The following is a 19,147-nucleotide window of genomic DNA, read 5'->3' as shown; positions in this document are numbered from 1 at the left end:
ATTTACATGCCAGATATGCTAAACATTCGTATGCCCCTTCATATTTCGACTTGTAGGCTCTAAAGTTTTAAACATAACTGCATTCAAAAACAAAAAGTAATTCTGAATTTTTAAATTGCCCTTTCACGTTAAAGAAACTGCACTACAGTATTTGTATGAGGTGAATTGAAAATTATTTCTTTTACCTTTGTTAAAATGCAAATATTTGTAATAAACAATATAAAGTGAGCACTGTACACTTGATATTGTGTAGTAATTGCAATTAACATATTTGAAAATGTAGAAAAAAATCCAAAAATATTTATAATAAATTTAAATTGGTATTCTATTAACAGTGAGATTAAAACTGCAATTAATCATGACTTTTTTAAATCTCGTGATTAATTACAATTATTTTTAAAAAATCTTTTGACAGCCCTAAAGAAAAGCATTGTAAAGTTTGATGTCATCAGATCATCCGTTGGCATCAAAACCCACTACTTAACTATTAGGCAGAAACCCTATACTACCCCTCCCATTTCCATTGCCCTATGAACTTGTGGTCATTTCTGTATGGTGATATTGTAAAAAAAATATTTCCCTAAAATTTGCACACTACCATCCTGCTCGATGAAATTCGGTGACAACACATTTCAGGAACAGAAACACCACTCTGGCACAGCACAAACTGTCAAAAAAAAAACAAAAAACCCCAGAACCGTGTGGAACATTTATAAGAAGTTATTTCTAATGACACCATCCTCCTGCAAATCATTTTTTTCCTAGCAGGAAGTGAGATTGTACCAAAATCTACATCTATTTTCTAATTAGTTACCTTAAATAAGAAGGGGTGGATTTCACTTTGGTAACAGTAAAGAGTTGTTTGTGACTCTTCTTTTAACTTTTAAAATGTTCTGCTCATTTCATGAACCTTAGGCCAGGTCAACACAACAAAGCTTTGCTGGCCTAGGTATGTCTGTTAGGAGTCTGCAGAAGAAAAAAGAAAAAAAAATCACCCCCTAACAGACTATAGCTATATCAGCAAAGCCTTTGTAGTGTAGGCTAGCCCTTATATGCCTTGTTCTGAATCCAATTAATTTCTATCCTTTTCTAACATTTAGTAATTCTTGGGCAGGAAATGGTGGAAGTGGTATTGGAAAGACAGACCCTGCCCTTCGGAAAGGTGTATTAGCTAAAATTGGTACTAATCCATGACATGTGACCTAGAGACCACAGAAAGGGCACATAAAGAAGCTACACTACTTTCAAAGGAGCGTTTGGGCCTTTATTTAAAGATCCGTGGTGGACAGTGAGTAGTGCCACACAGTAATGCACAAAGATGTCGAATGGCTGCGCCATTTTGATTTTTGGGATGAAGGAATATGGCAACCGAGAACAGTCCGTTTTCAGATTCTGAATCAGAATCTGCATGCATCTTGCGTAATATTTTGTAGGACAGTCACAATTTTTAATATTGACAACTGGGCAAAAAAGTGTTACAACAGGGGCCAACACAAATCATTCATAGCCCTCTCTGTGTACAAGATTCCAACAAAGTTCTGTTATTTGTGAACTAATGCTGTAGTTTCAGTATGACACATCCCTTTTATTTAACCAATTTTAATTTCACAGCCTCCATGTTTCCAACTCTCACTAATGATATTCTTTCTGTAAATGAAACTCCCCAAGGGGCTTCTCTCTCACTGGAGATGTATACTCCACCTCCACATAGCAAGCTATTACTCAGGATTTCTATAATGGTTTTAATGATAAGCTACCCTTTATAAGCTACTGAATACTGTAACTGAAATATTTTAATGGGATATATATTGTTTTAATGCGTCTCAATCAGGCAGCTATCGCACTAGTTCCACAGGGATTAACCTTAAAAGGTTTTCCTCTTCACAATAATGTATAAATCTACCTGAGGCATATTTTTATTTTTTAGAACACAGTACTGTACTAACAGCCCTTCTGAGAATCCACACACTGCATTCCAGAGTGACAATTTGCATTAAAGTGCATCTCTGACTAAATGCAGCTTTTTAGGTAGCAGACTTGCATTATACAAAAAGAAGCCCTGCTGTAAGAGGAATGCTCATTTTACATATACTTCTAATAATATATCTTCTCTGAAATGTCACTTATCCACAGCCCTTTGGACTGACCATCTCCTAGAACTTTGCCAAGAAATACAATACTGAAAAATGCATATCTAAAAAGCAGCTGAAATTACATTCACTGTACCTGCCCACACCACTATATATGTATAAAAACACACAACAAAAGCACATATACATTCTTAATTGATTTTCTGCAGCTCAGTGAAGTAAAATGATGGGCTGTTCCTTTCTTCAGCTGCACATTGCAATACTATTGGTGCAGGAGCCTGAGTATGCAGCCAGAAATCTTGGCTAAAGTTTTTTTCATTTGAGAAATAGTTTCTTGGTCAATTCCACTGGTTTTTAAAATATTATTCTACAGCACTCTTAAAACCACATTTACACAAGATTATTCTAATAATCTTTCCCTTCCTTTGCTATCCACATATGTCCCAGATTCATAACATGCGATTCTTTTCTGACAAGGCAGTAGGTGAGAATTGCCCCATTGATTTGAAATGAGTTAACCGGTGTAAAACTAGCATAAATAGGAGCTGGAACTGGCCCACAGCCTGCCTGGGACATTCCTCCCCCAGCAGCTCAGTTTGGCACAGTTGTAGGATTTCCTATGAAAGCTACATCCTTAAGCCTCCCTTCACTGATTAATGTTTACATTTCCTCTTGATGAACCAATCCTTTTTGGACAGCGTGACAGAGAAACAGATTTAACTGAATTATGATTCAGTTAGTTTGTTAACAGCTACACATGAAAGGAAAATGAAATCAAATTGGTCAAGCCAGACCTTTAAAATACATATATGATTTTACCAGATGGTCCTAGCCTTCCCTGTGGTTTGGTGTGCATTAAGTGTTAGTCCACAAAACTTACTCTTCCGCAACGCTTCAGTAATGAAGAGCTTCACAGCCAGATTATTACATGCAAATAGTAGATCCTCATTTTGAACTACGTTGTATTAATTTTAGTATTAACAAGATCACCAGTTAATGGGATTGACAATATATGTGATGAAACCGCTCATTTTCTATTATGAAACCACCAAGAGGGTTGGTTGGAAAGTCTGCAGGGAGTAAAAAGCTGACACATGCTAATCTGCTTCTTTACCAAGCCTGAGCTATGGCTGCCTTAGAGTGGGAGGAAGAAGGGAGGATGAGTGCAAGAATTTTTCTCCAACAAGTGTTACACATTTCAAAAATTCACTCGCATTTTGGAGTGAATAACTGCTTCAAATATAGCTCTACACTATGTTAGTTTTCATTCCCTATCCTCCAACCCATTGTATACATGGGAAAGGTTACTGCCTGATCTAACTTCTTTCACTACCTCACCATGAGCATGAGCATGTACCTGGCATGGTTCCCAACCTCCCCCAATTCCTGCTCTTTCTCCAGCGAGAGGGAGACCATGGTGTGCATTTATATAGGGTGCACCATACTGCATCCTGTCTTCCAGTTCCTCCAGAATCTCCTCCTCAGGTACTGGCTGCCCTTTTCCCCCACACCTCCTGATCCAAGGACACTCTGTCAATGGCCCCACAAAGTCACAAGACCGCCTCATCAGCCTGCTCCAGGCACTTGCCAAGACGGCCATCCATCATACCAGGAGGAGGAAGCTGGATGGTGGGTGCTCTGTGACTGTGGGGCCTACTTTCGGTCCCTCCTTAGGTCACATATCCAGGCAGAGTTCCTCTGGGAGGTGTCCACTGCCTTCCTGGACACCTCTGAGGAGTAGCAGGCACTGTCCGGGGTTCTCTGCTCAGTGTCCTCCTCTGAATCCCTGACTTTATCCCTTTGACCTTCACTCCCATCTCTGTTTTCTTATTTTTTATTCCCCAGATTTAGCTGATGCCTGGGTTTGGTGGCTCCTCCCCTTATGCTGCAGGGGGGAGGGAGCTTTAGCAATGACATCCACCAATCCCCAATGCCTCAATGGGTCCATTACACTTCACAGAACCTAGGCCTGCACAGAGGGTTCTATTCTTATATTCTAGTCCAAATGTGACAAGGCAGTTGGACCTCACTCTCTCCACCCACATAGCGAAGGACAAAGGCCAATTAAGGTTTCTACCTTGCTGCTATCAATTTACTTAATACCTTGCTTCTTGTGGGCAAAACCATGCAGTTCCCTACACCTATGTCCCCCAAATTACCAAACCTTTTTTCCATATAAATTCTGCTAAGACATTTTTCACTGCCAGCTGCAGTGGCAGCAGGAAACACTAACTTCACCAGCAGGAAAGTACCTAGCAACAAGGTCTCCCCACAAGAGGACAAGGCTGGGTCGAAGCCAAGAAGGTTATTCCTAAAGGATACATCAGGTTAAATTTTCCAATATCTTAAATCTACTCTCCTTTTGCTAGCAGCCACCCAACACTGGGATGGTGACCGTATTAATAAGCAGCTCAACAAGCTGTACCTTTAAAATAAAACCCATCTAGCCACAGGATGCTTCATAGACCTACAAATGCAGCATATATTTCAATTCTACCCAAAGCACTTTAGTCAAACAGAACTGTCTTGCAGGCTGAGAAGAGGGTGGTATGTTGGAAAAAGTTTTAGTTTCACTTCCTTACATGACCTAATGCTAGACTCTCTTGTAAGTCATAAAGAGGTTCTCTTCAACAAGAATCTAAGTTATAATCAGAATAGGATCACCAACAATTTCAGGCTGAGGAATATTTATATTTTGAAATGCCAGTGCAACGCTATTGTGCAAATGAGATCAGCCCCTTGCCCTACCGGTCAGCTGTAGTGTGGAGTACACTCAGAACATTTGCTTTGCCAAAACAAGTTCTCTTTAAGTACAGCTCCATGGTGTGCCACTCTAGCCCATTTTTATAAGCAGGATCTCTCAAGTGGGCTATATCCATTGAAACAGTATCTTCAATTTATCCCAGAATCAGAATTTGCTCACTCCAGCTTTTGAGGAGAAAATAGCCTTTAAACACAAACACAAACACACAAAGTAGACTCCGTGAAAGGGAATTGGAATGAGATAGGAATCCAACCTGTACGAGAATAAAGATAAACACAGAAGAACATCTGTTGTCCAACAGACAGACAGTAGGCAAGAGGTAAGGACAGATTCTTGCATCACTCATACAAGTTACATTGGATACTAATTGCTTCCTTTAAGTCACCATTTAATACACACAGGACATTACCGTGGGTATTACCTTATCACGGTGGTAGTATTTTACTTCAGATGCTTGAAAGGCAAAAGGGGTTATCAAAAAAAGAGTCCATACCTTTTGGACTGGAGCCAAACGTATAGGATATGATTTTCAAAAGCACTCAGCACTGATCTAAATCTGTTCCCACTGAAGTCAAAGCTAAGACTCCCATCAACTGCAATGGGACCAAACAGATCAACACTGAGCACTTTCGAAAGTCTAACCTTTATATCCAAGTTATAAAAGCATTTGTCATGGTTAGTATTTGAAATTTTCAGAGACTGAAGGGTGTGGTACTGAACTACAGTCTGTCAGCTTTACTTATCCAATCCCATAAAATGAGAGTACTTGTTTATTTAGTATCTTCTCCCATCATTCCTTGCAACAAGACTCTGAGCTCTACTGTACTCATTTCATCCATGTGAGTAGTCTTATTTAAAGTCAATTGAACTATTTGCTGGAGTGCGGCAAGCAGGAGTTTGTGCTCTGTCTAACCAAACTAAGATAATGCAATAAATCCTTCTTAAATACTTAAGTAAAGAATACAGTTATTTTGTACCAAAAGGTAAATTCCACTGCTCTAGACATACAGAAGGAATAGACTTATTCAAAGAGTAAAATATCAGTGGACGAAACTAGTTTAACAATACAGAGAAACCCTCGAGACATATAATACGGGTTTTCTTACAGATGAATGATTCATGGTCCAAAATTCTCAAGTAGAAAATTTGTCCAGGACTTAATACAATGGAAACAAAAGAAAATACTGGTAATGATGTGAAGTATGATTCTAGACTTCTGGGTCCTAAAACTGTTAACATTCTACCATTAATTTAAAAAGCGACAGAGTCCTGTCGCTTTTTACAGATCCAGACTAACACGCCTACCCCTCTGATACTTGATACCATGAATCAGGGGCGGCTCTATGTATTTTGCCGCCCCAAGCATGGCAGTCAGGCAGCCTTTGGCAGCACCCCTGCGGGAGGTCCGCCGGTCCCGCGCCTTCGGTGTACCCGCCGCCAAAGCTGCAGGACCGGCGGACCTCCCACAGGCATGCCGCTGAAGGCAGCCTGACTGCCGCCCTCACGGCGACCAGCAGGCCACCCCCCGCAGCCTGCCGCCCCAGGCACGCGCTTGGTGCACTGGTGCCTGGAGCCACCCCTGCCATTAATTTAACTCTAACTTCTATAGGCCAAATAAATTACCATCTGAAAATCCCTATACCCTGACACCAATTGAAACTCTGGACATATCCTGTCAAACATTATAGTTTTTATAATCAATGGATGAGGACACCATCACTTCTGTTCCACATTCATTATTATGCACAGAAAAACCTACACATCAGCAGTGTAAATACCAGTTTCTCTTTATAAAATGAGAAGAGGACACTTACAGTAAGTAAATATTTATAACTAAACAAAGATATTGTGTCAGAAATAATATATATATATATATATCTGTACTCAAGCTGTATGTACTAGCAAAAAGCCTGAAAGAGTCCTGAAAACTTTAAATGATCATTCTTAAAAGCTTAGGGCAGGGAAGTAAGTGATATGGTTAGTGGGCAAAAGGCCAATTAATAAATCTGATTTCCCAACTGCATGTGCATAAAACAAATTAGGAGTGGTATCCCATGAAAGAGGGTGTAAGATTCCACTATTTCAGTGAATTAAAAATTTTACTTCAGATTTGTAATATGAAACTTGACAAGTACTTTAAATATTTGTGTGTGGCTGGTGAACTGATTGAATTGCCTAGATTGTGGCATAGGGTGCTGTGGGCAGGTACCTGTTTAAAAATGTCTCCACTCAGCTCTGTCATTCCTGATTCGCTGCTTTACTGATTTACTCATATTTACCTAGGGCAGAGAATTGTAATTATGAGCAAATATTGGGCTATTCTCTGGTGGGAGCCAAGATCCATTCTTGGCCATCAAAATTTATTACACCTTAGTTCCAAACCAAATTTACAGCCAAGCCTCCTGAATGAGATGTATCAAACTAACACCATCTTGTCCTTCCTTTCCACTCCAGAAATAGCATTTTAATAAACTAATATAAATTTAATATTTACAATTATTACTGTAAGATGCAACATGATCTTATGGATTGAGCACAGAACTGGAAACCAGGAACTGCTTCAGAGTTTGAATAGTAGCTCTGTTGTTGACTCCCTGGGTAACCTACTGCAAGCCACTTAACACGCTGTATATGTGTTTCCCTATCTGTAAAATGGGGAGAATATCTACCTTACAAGGCTGTTGAAGACTATTACATGGCCTAGTGGATAAACCACTGTATTGGGACTCAGGAGACCTGGGTTCTATTATTTGCTCTGCTCCTGGAATGCTGGACAACCTTGGCCAAGTCACTTTGTCTCAGTTTCTCCATCTGCAAAATGGAGATGATACTCCCATCCTTTGAAAAGTGCATTGAGATTTACACATGAAAAGCACTCTACAAGAGTTAAATAATGCCTAACAATATTAAATATTATAAAAGCACTAATTTTTCACTAGAATAACAAACATATGTTTATTATGACCAACTTAACCATTTCCTTTGTTTAAATTAAGATGTGTTTACATAAAAGCATCTAAGGTATATTATGGAGGATAACTTGAGATGGTGTCTAACATTGTAGGAGAGAGAGAGACAGTATTTGCTTTTCATGAAAACAGAGTAGGCACAGTTTAACTTGGTCAAACTAGATTGTGAGCAGAATATTTTTTGTTTTGTTACACAAGATTTGCCCAACAATTGACTTCTACTTCATGTTTTAGGATTTTTTTAAGAGTACAATTAATCCATATTTCTAAATATATATGAAACCAACTAACCATCAGAGTCATGACAGCTTGGGGTGTGATTTTATGAGATGTTTGTTCTGGTCAGTATTTGAATATGAAAGCTATAAGGAAAATGCAAAATGCTATACAAGAAATTGGACAGAATTTTATACAAGGTGTATTTTCTTCCCTCAAATTCAATTGAACTAATAGTCCAGCATGATCTTAGTGGGTGTAATGCTGCCTTTCAGATGAAACATAATTTACTTGCGTATAAGGACTTTCATCCTACTAGAACTCAGGGTACGTCAAAGGCCTAAGCCAACTGTTTTTTTAAACATTTCATGGCAGCTTCAGCAAAATTAAGAATGTGATCTTGTGTCATGATGAAATCCCAATTTAGCTATTTAACTAAATATTTCCTGTAAATTGCAGTTAAGTAGTATTCACTTATACAGCACTTTTCATCTGTAGGTCTCAGAACACTTTTTGAAAGTATCATTACCCCCATTTGATAGATAGGAAAACTGGCACAGTCAGGTAAAATGACTTGTGCCAGGTCACAAGGCATGTTGTTAGCAGAGCCAAGAACAGATTCCAGATCTCCTGAATCCCAGTCCAGTGCTTATTCACTAAATAAAGATGCCATTCTAGCTTGCATTTAATTGGATTATTCATTTAGATATCCTAAAATGATGTACAGTGTTAGTGTTGACAGGTAAAGGGCTACATTCCATTCTCACAGGTGGGTGAATTGATAAAGAGGCTTTAAAACATCTTGAGGCCTGGATAGTCTCTGGGTAAAAGGCTAAATGTAAGCAATTTTCATGTGAAGTATTATTCAACTGATACAATCATTTCCACCATAATAAGAACAGGAGTACTTGTGGCACCTTAGAGACTAACAAATTTATTAGAGCATAAGCTTTCGTGGGCTACAACCCACTTCTTCGGATGCATATGCATATGCTATATGCATCCAAAGAGGTGGGTTGTAGTCCACGAAAGCTTATGCTCTAATAAATTTGTTAGTCTCTAAGGTGCCACAAGTACTCCTGTTCTTTTTGAGGATACAGACTAACACGGCTGCTACCCTGAAACCTGTCATTCCACCATAATGTTTCCAGTAGTCTTACTACAGCAATTTTCAAAAATTCAATTTTGGGGCATAGTCTTGTTGATGTGAATACCATTCCAACATGCATCATTGTCAGTCAAGAAAATTGATTATTTTGTTGGTAGGTGCAGAAGTACTAAATGTAAACAGTGATTCGTCTCTGGTGCAACAGTGCTATGGGAGGATCTTATTGAACAAAGGGTTTCAACAAACACTGAAGACAGTGCTATCTTTTGTAAGTCAAACTGGAGTGCCTAAAATTAAACTTACTTCTATCAAAAGATTGCGTTACCAAAGTACTGCCCAACTGCAAAGATGCAGCAAAATGCTTCCATTTAACCATGTGGTCAAAATCCAGCTGTCCTCTCAAACAAAACTATGCTACATGGCAGGAATTTAAATGTACGAAACGAGAGCTTCAGTCTTCCTGTCAGTAGGAATGATTCTTTACGAAAGGTGAAAACTCTATTGGAAGTTTAATAATTTTGCTTTAAAACTAAGCCCAATGAACTCTATAACATAAAGGAAATGCCTGTAGAGACCTGAAGGCCTCTGGGAAGCAATAAGATTCTAAGAAAGAGCAGGCTAAATTTGTGTGTGGCATTCAGGGTACAGTAAGCACTTGGATTCCACAAGTATGTCACCTCACCACATTAATTTGAGTGATAAGCCATTAGATGTTGGGGAACTGTATGCATTCAGCCAAGATTTACCTACAAGGTTAATATTGGTATAACTGAGTTATTAGGGCCAGGTTATTCCTAATAAAAAATAAAGTGAAATACTCTGATTTTCTTTGGCTAACTGAGCCAAACACTCATGTTTATTTTGACCCAGTTCTATGTGCAATCAGATAATATACATTACCTAAATATTTAGCTAACATTTTAAGGACAGTATCATTTCCTGTTGCTGGTTTGAGAATATGAGCTTTGAAAGATGTGTGTTCTCTAAAAAGGCACGGCTTGCTGTCATCAAGGCAGCATTTAAAATAACTGCATCTTAACTTTAGAGGAGATATGACTGACTATACTATCACTCTTCAAGTCTACAGCTCAGAGCACATAAAACTAGTTGCATTCAAGGCTACATTGTTATTCTTATCAAAAAATGCAAACATTTTTAATTAGCTTATCTAGTGGACCATATTGTCAGATATGTTAATGTAAAAACGGTGCCAACAATACATGCCAAACCATTAATCAAAAATGCTTACAACTGCGACAAAGAACACAGCCACCATCCTCAAACCATATAGTCAAAAATGTAATGCAATTGCTTCCCAACTGAAAAGAAGGGCTGTGTTCCCTGCAACACACCAGAATCAAAGAAAAGGCACGGGATACGCAGTGTCTTCGAGAAACGGCTGCAGTCCACCGTGTTTCTAATAAACCCTCGATTTCGAGGAGGAAATTTTAGTAAATGCGTGACACCGTGACCTCTGCTGTCAAGCCTTCCACCAATCAGGGAGCAGAATTCTTACAAAGCTCCATCAATCTGGCGCTTTAACATCATCATCACAGACTGCAGTTTAATCTAGAGGATTCCATTTTTCCTGCACACACCAGGGCAGGCACAAGCCGTTTTTACTCCATCCCTTCGCCTTGGCTTTCACGCACAGATGCCCAGCGACCCCGGCACAGCCAGAAATTCGGCGCTGCAGCCCTGTTCCCTTTGGGCGACCCCACAGATCTCTCTCGTTTGCGTTTTTTATCAATACGCAAGGAAGGAGGGGTCTGTGGGGCGGGGGGGAGAGCCCCTACAGGCAGCAAGTCTACTCACAAAATGTTTTCCAGCTGGACAATACAAACGCTATTTCCAAGAGCCAGGCTTCCATGCAGGCGAGGCAGGACCCCGGCTAATACGCCGCTGAGAGCACGGTGTTTTGTTATGTAATCCCCCTGCCTGTCCCTTTGCTGCAATGCCCGCAGCAGCCCCCATCCCAGTCACACGCACACGCAGCAGGGCGATCCCCGCAAGCCAGCGCGGGTTACCTGTAGGAACGTTCCCCGCGCACCGTGTGCTTCCTGAAGGGGATGATGGTGCCGTTATCCTGCAGGATGTCGTTGTTGTTCTCGCCATTTGGGGACAGCGTTTGGGTAGGTCCCGGCATTGGCGCGCGCTCCCACCCCCACACGGCTGGCTGCCTGGCTCGCTCGCTCGCGCGCGGAAGGTCGGCGGAGAGGCTGCGCCGGGGCTGCTCTGCTGCTTTGCTACAGCGGCTCGCTCCTCGCGCTCGCTCTCCCCTTGCCTGCCTGCCTGCCTCCCTGCTGACGTCAAACCGCCTGGAGCAGCACCCTGGCCACGTGACACGGCCCCCTCACCATAGCAACCAGCTAACTCATCAGATCTGCTCGGTTCGCACAAGGGCTCCGGCGTGGCCGCGCCAGTGCAGCCGAAGAGGCGCAAGGGAGGCGGGGATGGGGGCGGCCTACATCTGGCTTGCAGCGCGCCAGCCCCCCCGCCCGCCCCTGACAACAGCCTCGCCGCCTCCAAAGCCAGCCCTTCCTCTAACCATTTCCTTTAGGTCCCCTGCGCGGAGTGCAGCTGTGTACACAAAGAGCCCGGCCCGGGCGGGGGGCGGCCCTGTAACCTCCTCAGGGCCGGCGCGTCCCCACCCACCGGGTTCTTTCATTTCAGCTCCAGCCAGAGAACCGGCCCAGGAGCAGGCGGGCTGCAAGTGGGGCCGACCCCACGGGTTGCAGAGTCACTGTGAGGCAGAAGCAAGCCCGAGCTCTAGTCAGCAGTGGGGTTTTACATATTAAATGGCCCTTTTACAATTCGGCTGCTGCACACACTGCAGGGAGCCGCCGTGATTTGGGAGAGGAAGGAGACGAGCTGGGGTGACCCACGCTCTTTCCACGGTAGCTTTAACTTTGCCCCCCTATAAAAGCCAAATTCTTTCCTGATGATTGGTGGAGAAGGGTGGCATGGCAAAAAGCCATTTTCACGACGCAGAGCGCTCGGGAGATGCAGAGATGCAAGACGTCTTTTGAGCCTGCTGCATGTGACCAGGGAAATCACCAGTGTTTCGACCTACATTTATGAGGGAACAAAACAAGCGTTTTTGAAAGATTCCAGAATCCACCGTCATCTCTCCCCAGTAATGCGCAGTTATTTTTGGTCTCAAGCTTCCGGAATTAGCATGGAAGCCTCACAATAGTCGCATACAATGCCCAGCTGGTAGTGATAAAATCCAAGCGTGAAAACAGCGCGCGCACACGCTCACACATCCACCTTATTTCCCCCCAGTATTTTTCTATTTTAATATGCATGCAATATTTGATCCGCGGTAACGCAAATATTTCCTCTTACTTCTCCCCATTTAAAATGGTGCAGCTTTGGAGGGGTTTTTTTTTAATAGAAAGTAGATCTGACCCTTACTGGAAAGGGGCTGCATTTTAATGTACATTATTATGTAACTGCATATCAGAATTGAGCCCCAGCCTATGAAGTATTATAAAGGTCTACGTTTAATGCTTTCCCAGTACCCAGACCTGTAGTTGCTTTCCTTCTCTCTGCTACTCAGTCTGGATTCCCCCCTAAACCTGTAATCCACTATTTTGTGTCCTGTAGCTTCATCTGAGACCATGCTTAAATGAACATTTTAAGCTTAATTTTTAAGTTTGCAAATTTCTCCCAATTTTAGAGTATGTACTAAAACTATGATGGCTTCCCTTTTTAAAAAATCTTGTTGGGGGAGGGTAAAAAGGGGGAAATGGAGCCAATATATGGTGAGAGACTACTGAATAACTAGCATTGCTAATAGAAGTAGCAGTTGTGTGAATAGCCATGTTAAGTACCTCTTCCTTCCCTTCCACCCCACAGTTTAGAAACAGTTCCCTATCCCCCAGACTCTTTTGCCCCTTAAGCCACTCTGCATATCTACAGATAGTTAAAACTTCCCTGCATATTTTCACATTTCTAAGGTAGCAAGGAAAATGATCTTTGACTTTAAATACTATGTATTTTAACAAGCAGTATTCATTTCCATTCAAGTGGATTAAAAGCTTAATTGGGCACCCACCTTGATGAGAGGTTGAACCACGATGGTTCACAGATATGTTAAACAAAATCAAACCATTTAAATGAGTTTCTCTGGCTCTTCTCTAAAACCCACATAAGCAAAAGTGTGCATTGAACTGTGTGGGAGGACAGTCTCTTTTAATTAGGTCTATGGAAACTCAAGGCTGGGAATTGGAAAAGAGTAATGAGTAATTGCGCAGATACCTCATGATATTTTTGGCTTCAAAATTAAACAAAACACTTATTTACCCTTTTAAAATCAAGTGTTTGATCAAGTGGAAATCATGAGATAAATTTATAAGTGATTAGATCTCAGTGACAGAAGATTTAATAAAAACCTCACAGCTTTCTCAGCTATCATAAAGACAGACTGACCAGATTTATATTTTCTGACAGGGTAGCAATTTCCCCTTCCCTCTCAAAGTAAAATTCATGGACTGATTAAAATATAGTCAATTTGTGACCTTTCAGATGGATTTGATGCTTAGAAAAAAAATTACCTTTGTTTATAGAGTTGCACCTATTGTATAAACTGATGTTTTAAAAAAAAAAATCCAGAGAAGTTCAAGTATTACTAATTTGGCAGGAGCTCAACCATTGAACAAAACAACCTACTATGCTGCAGTGAAGCCTACTCAAGTCATGGTGGTGAATTTTGTAATGTAGATATCTATCTCTGAGGAACTCAACTGAGACCACCAACCCCTGGCAGGCCACTGAACTGACAGATGGGAACTTTCACTACTGATTCACACTGGATTTGAACTGGAAACAAATGTGGAAGACTTTTCAATTACCAGTCCAAGGATATACCTAGTTACCTTATGTCCCCACTCTTGATTGAAGAATATCCCCATTGTTAAATTGGTAATGGACTTGAAATAACATGGGAAAGACAACAGATTCATAGTTAGCATTGTAACATTTTTCTGGGCCTTGTTTTAAAACAAATAAATGCTGCTAAACAGCTCACAGGTTCCTTAGAAGTACATGAGATAATGCAGATGCAAAAGCTGCTATATAGTGATAGACAATATAAAAATAATCTGTAGCAGGTCTTTGGCTGCCAGACATTCCTATCTGATCCGTCAAACCAGAAAGCAGTAAAACATTCAGCCACCTCTAACTTGTAAAAGCATTTTTATTTCTTCACCAACAGCAAAGAACAGAGGCTGCTTTATTGAGGTCACCAAAATAGCGTAAAACATGCACTGACAAAGCTACAGCACAGCGAAGAGCAGATGAAGACAACATTACAGCATTATTTCTATCTCTTAAGTGTGTTCACATTAGGATTCTAGTTCAATTCAATTGGCTAGAGAGATCTAGTTTCCCTTTGCAGGCTGTGCCAGGTCTACAGTTTTTCATTTGTTTACAGAACAGTGTTTCTACATCTTATCTAATGCAATCGGGGAAATATGGGGGGAGTGATTTGGGTCCTATATGCATGACAGTCCTTCAGCCCGGCTGGCTGAGTCTCCATTTGGAAACATTGCATGTGCTACAAATATAACTCATTTTGTAGGTACAGCAAGCAAACCACTACAAGTACAGTAAATCATCCTGTAGGTTTCCTCCTCCCACATTCATAGTTCTCTGCAAAGAATTCCCTAGATCTAGACCCAGGGACAGGGAACAAAGCAAGTAAGCCATAGGAGTTATGAAATGGCTGCACCATTCCTTGCTGATTTTATAGCTTTCATATTCAGTAAATACACAAACAGAAATGCAGCTTTAAGAATGTAGGTCAAGTCAAAAATCCTACATTTCTATCATCACCAACACAGATGCTGGAACTAGGGGTGCGGCTGCACCAGTTGGCTTGAAGTGGATTCCATTATATACAGGGTTTACAATTTGGTTCAATAACTCTCAGCACCCCTGATCACCAATGAAGATCCAAACACACTTTTTAATTAAAATGAAAAACTGGTGCTATTACCACTAATTAAGCAAAGCAAAAAGAACCTGGAAAGCCTGATTAATGCTCAAGCTTTTCCTTCCACCACCACCCCTATGTACTGCATCCAGGGGCGGCTCTATGTGTTTTGCCGCCCCAAGCACGGCAGTCAGGTGGCTTTCAGCGGTGCGCCTGTGGGCGGTCCGCTGGTCACGCCGATTTGGCGGCGTGCCTGTGGGAGGTCCGCTGGTGCCGCGCCTTCGGTGTCCCCGCCGCCGAATCCGCAGGACCGGCGGACCTCCCACAAGCATGCCACCAAAGGCAGCCTGACTGCCACCCTCGCAGCAACTGGCAGGCTGCCACCCGCGGCTTGCCACCCCAGGCATGCACTTGCTGTGCTGGTGCCTGGAGCCGCCCCTGACTGCATCCTTGGAGATTCCACTCCATGTCCCTCTTAACTCCCGCCACCAGGGACTATATTACTTCCGAGTAGAGATTGGGATGTAAGTCCAATCATACTACATTTTAACCAGCCAGCAAGTCACTAAAGCCAATACAAGTCTCTTGTCAGCATTCTACATTCTTACCAATACCAGCATGGGGACGGAGAGCGTGAATGGTAATTGAAACCCAGCTCTCCTGCCTAGCAGCAAAGAGCACCACAACCAAGACTTAATATTTTTCAAAACACTATTTGCTTCTTTCTACTCAGAACTTTCAGCTCCATTCTAGTTAGTGCTCTGTCTCATTATTACTATCAAAAGCCCACAGTGTGGATGGGTAAACAAAAAAAACCCCCAAAACAAAAACGTGATATTAAGCCCTGTAAAAAACAAACACTTTTGGTTTTAGAAATACCTCAAACATACTGTAATCAAGACTTTAGACCAGAGGTGGGCAAACTACAGCCCATGGGACCATCCTGCCTACCCTCCAAGCTCCTGGCCCGGGAGGCTATTCCGGCCTCTACCCCACAGCCTCAGCTCGCTTGCTCCATCACCAGTGCAATGCTCTGGGTGGCGGGGCTGTGAGCTCTTGGGGCAGCACAGCTGCAGAGCCCAGCCTGACCCAGTGCTCTGTGCTGAGTGGTGGTGATGGTGGCGGCATGGCCCGGCTCTAGCCAGGCGGCGTGGCTGTAGCGCTGCCAGCCACTATTTTTTATTTTATATATGGAGATATCCTATCTCCTAGAACAGGAAGGGACCCTGAAAGGTCATCGAGTCCAGCCCCCTGCCTTCACTAGCAGAACCAAGTACTGATTTTGCCCCAGGCAGCACGGTAAGGGGGCAGGGAGCGGGGGGGGGGGGGGGGGGGTTGGATAGAGGGCAGGGAAGTTCAGGCTGGTGGTCAGGGGGTGGGGGTGTGGATAGGGGTCGGGGTGGGAAACGGGGTTGAACAGGGGTCTCGGGCGGGGCAGTCAAGAAGGAGGGGGGGTTGGATGGGGCATCAGGGGTGGGGGTTCCAGGGGCAGTGGTCCCAGAGGGGCCATCAGGGAACAGTGGGGGTTGGATGGGGCAGGAGTCCCAGGGTGGGGGAGGGGCCACGACCCCCTCCTCTAACCGGTCCTCCATACAATTTACAAAACCCGATGCGGCCCTCAGGCCAAAAAGTTTGCCTGCCCCTGCTTTAGACCATCTTTTATTATGAGAAAACCAAGGACAGGCCGACACAAGAAACTTGCCAGTGTAGCAATGTTGGTTACAGGGTGATTTTTTGGCAACATTTTATACTGGCTAAGCCCTGGTGTAGATGAAGTTATACTGGCAAAAAAGTACTTTTGTGGATATAGCTTAAGTGAGGAACTATAAGCTATATAGGCAGCAGCACTTTTTTGCTGCATCTGTACTAGGAGGGGTTGCCAGTATAGCTATACCAGCAAAAAACTTCCCTAGAGTAGACCCAGCTTGACATCATCTGTTTATCTACAGATTGGTACATAAGAACGGCCATACTGGGTCAGACCAAAGGTCCATCTAGCCCGGTATCCTGTCTTCCAACAGTGGCCAATGCCAGGTGCCCCAGAGGAAATGAACCGAACAGGTAATCATTAGGGCTATCAAGTGATTAAAACAATTAATTGCAATTAATTGCGCTGTTAAACAATAATAGAATACCATTTATATAAATATTTTTGGATGTTTTCCACATTTTCAAATATATGGATTTCAATTACAACACAGAATACAAAGTGTACAGTGCTCACTTTATAATTATTTTTATTATAAATATTTGCACTGTAAAAATAGTATTTTTCAATTCACTTAATACAAGTACTGTAGTGCAATCTCTTTATCATGAAAGTTGAACTTACAAATGTAGAGTTATGTACAAAAAATAGCTGCATTCAAAAATAAAAATGTAAAACTTCAGAGCCTACTATTCCACTCAGTCCTACTTCTTCGTTAAAAAAGTAATGCATTAATTACATTTGTGACTGAACTCCTTGGGAGAGAATTGTATGTCTCCTGCTCTGTGTTTTATCTGCGTTCTGCCATATATTTCAAATTATAGCAGTCTCGGATGATGGCCCAGCATGTTGGTCTTAAAATGAACACTTTCACTGCAAATTTGACAAAATGCAAAGAAGGTACCAATGTGAGATATCTAAAGATAGATAAAGCACTATACCCAAGATTTAAGAATCTGAAGTGCCTTCCAAAATCTGAGAGGGACGGGGTGTGGAGCATGCTTTCAGAAGTCTTAAAAGACCAACACTCCGATGTGGAAACTACAAAACCTGAACCTCCAAAAAAGAAAATCAACCTTCTGCTGGTGACATCTGACTCAGATGATGAAAATGAACATGCATTGGTCTGAACTGCTTTGGATAGTTATTAAGTAGACCCCATCATCAGCATGGATGCATGTCCTCTGGAATGGTGGCCAAAGCATGAAAGGGCATATCTGGCACATAAAAATACCTTGCAATGCCGGCATCAAAAGTGCCATGTGAACGTCTATTCTCACTTTCAGGTGACACTGTAAATAAAAAGCAGGCAGCATTATCTCCCGTAAATGTAAACAAACTTGTCTCTCTTAACAATTGGCTGCACAAGAAGTAAGACTGAGCAGACTTGTAAGCTCTAAAGTTTTACATTGTTTTGTTTGAGCGCAGTTATGTAACAAAGCAAAAAATAATAATCTACATTTGTAAGTTGTGCTTTCATGATAAAGAGATTGCACTACGGTACTGTCACCTCATACAAGTAATTGAAAAATACTATTTCTTTTATCATTTTTACAGTGCAAATATTTGTAATAAAAATAATATCAAGCGAACACTATACACTTTGTAGTCTGTGTTGTAATTGAAATCAATATATTTGAAGATGTAGAAAAAAATCCAAAATATTTAATAAACAATAGAATACCAATTGAAATGTAAGTGTGATTAAAACTGTAATTAATCACAATTAATTTTTTTAAATCACAATTTTTTTTTTAGTTAGTCACGTGAGTTAACTACAATTAAATCGACAGTCATAATAATCATCAAGTGATCCATCCCCTGTCACGCATTCCAAGCTTCGGGCAAAACAGAGGCTAGGGACACCATCCCTGCCCATCCTGGCTAATAACCATTGATGGACCTATCCTCAATGAATTTATCTAGTTCTTTTTTGAATCCTGTTATAGTCTTGGCCTTCACAACACACTCTGGCAAAGAATTCCACAGGTTGATTGTGCATTGTGTGAAGAAATACTTCCTTTTATTTGTTTTAAACCTGCTACCTATTAATTTCACTTTTTGACCCCAGCTCTTGTGTTATGAAAAGGAGTAAATAACACTTCCTTATTTATTTTCTGCACACCAGTAATGATTTTATAGACCTCTACCATAGCCACCCTTAGTCGTCTCTTTTCCAAGCTGAAAAGTCCCAATCTTATTAATCTCTCATGATATGGAAGCTGTTCCATATCCCTAATCATTTTTGTTGTCCTCTTCTGAACCTTTTCCAATTCCAATGTATCTTTTATGAGATGGGGCACATCTGCACGCAGTATTCAAGATGTGGGTATACCGTGGATTTATATAGATGC

General features: G+C 41.6%; 1 protein-coding gene across 9 annotated transcripts in view; it reads right to left on the bottom strand.

The window, feature by feature from the left end:
- MAPRE2 (microtubule associated protein RP/EB family member 2) overlaps positions 1–19,147 on the bottom strand; it is a 157,157-nt gene that overhangs the window by 72,789 nt on the left and 65,221 nt on the right. Inside the window, exon 1 of one of the 9 annotated variants that reach the window (XM_005279947.4) lies at positions 11,175–11,591. The exons of 6 other annotated variants lie outside the window; for them this stretch is intronic. In XM_005279947.4, the coding sequence (XP_005280004.1) occupies positions 11,175–11,293 (119 nt within the window). In that variant the 5' untranslated portion in view covers positions 11,294–11,591. Of the gene's footprint in view, positions 1–10,962; positions 11,144–11,174; positions 11,592–19,147 lie in introns of those variants that run through there. 2 more of the 9 variants (XM_005279949.4, XM_065582100.1) reach the window with 2 other exon arrangements.

This window comes from Chrysemys picta, chromosome 2 (genome assembly GCF_011386835.1).
Source record: "Chrysemys picta bellii isolate R12L10 chromosome 2, ASM1138683v2, whole genome shotgun sequence".
Taxonomy (NCBI): Eukaryota; Metazoa; Chordata; order Testudines; family Emydidae; genus Chrysemys; species Chrysemys picta.
The sequence above is the reverse complement of the archived record's forward strand: the minus strand, read 5'-3'. Positions and strand labels throughout refer to the sequence as shown.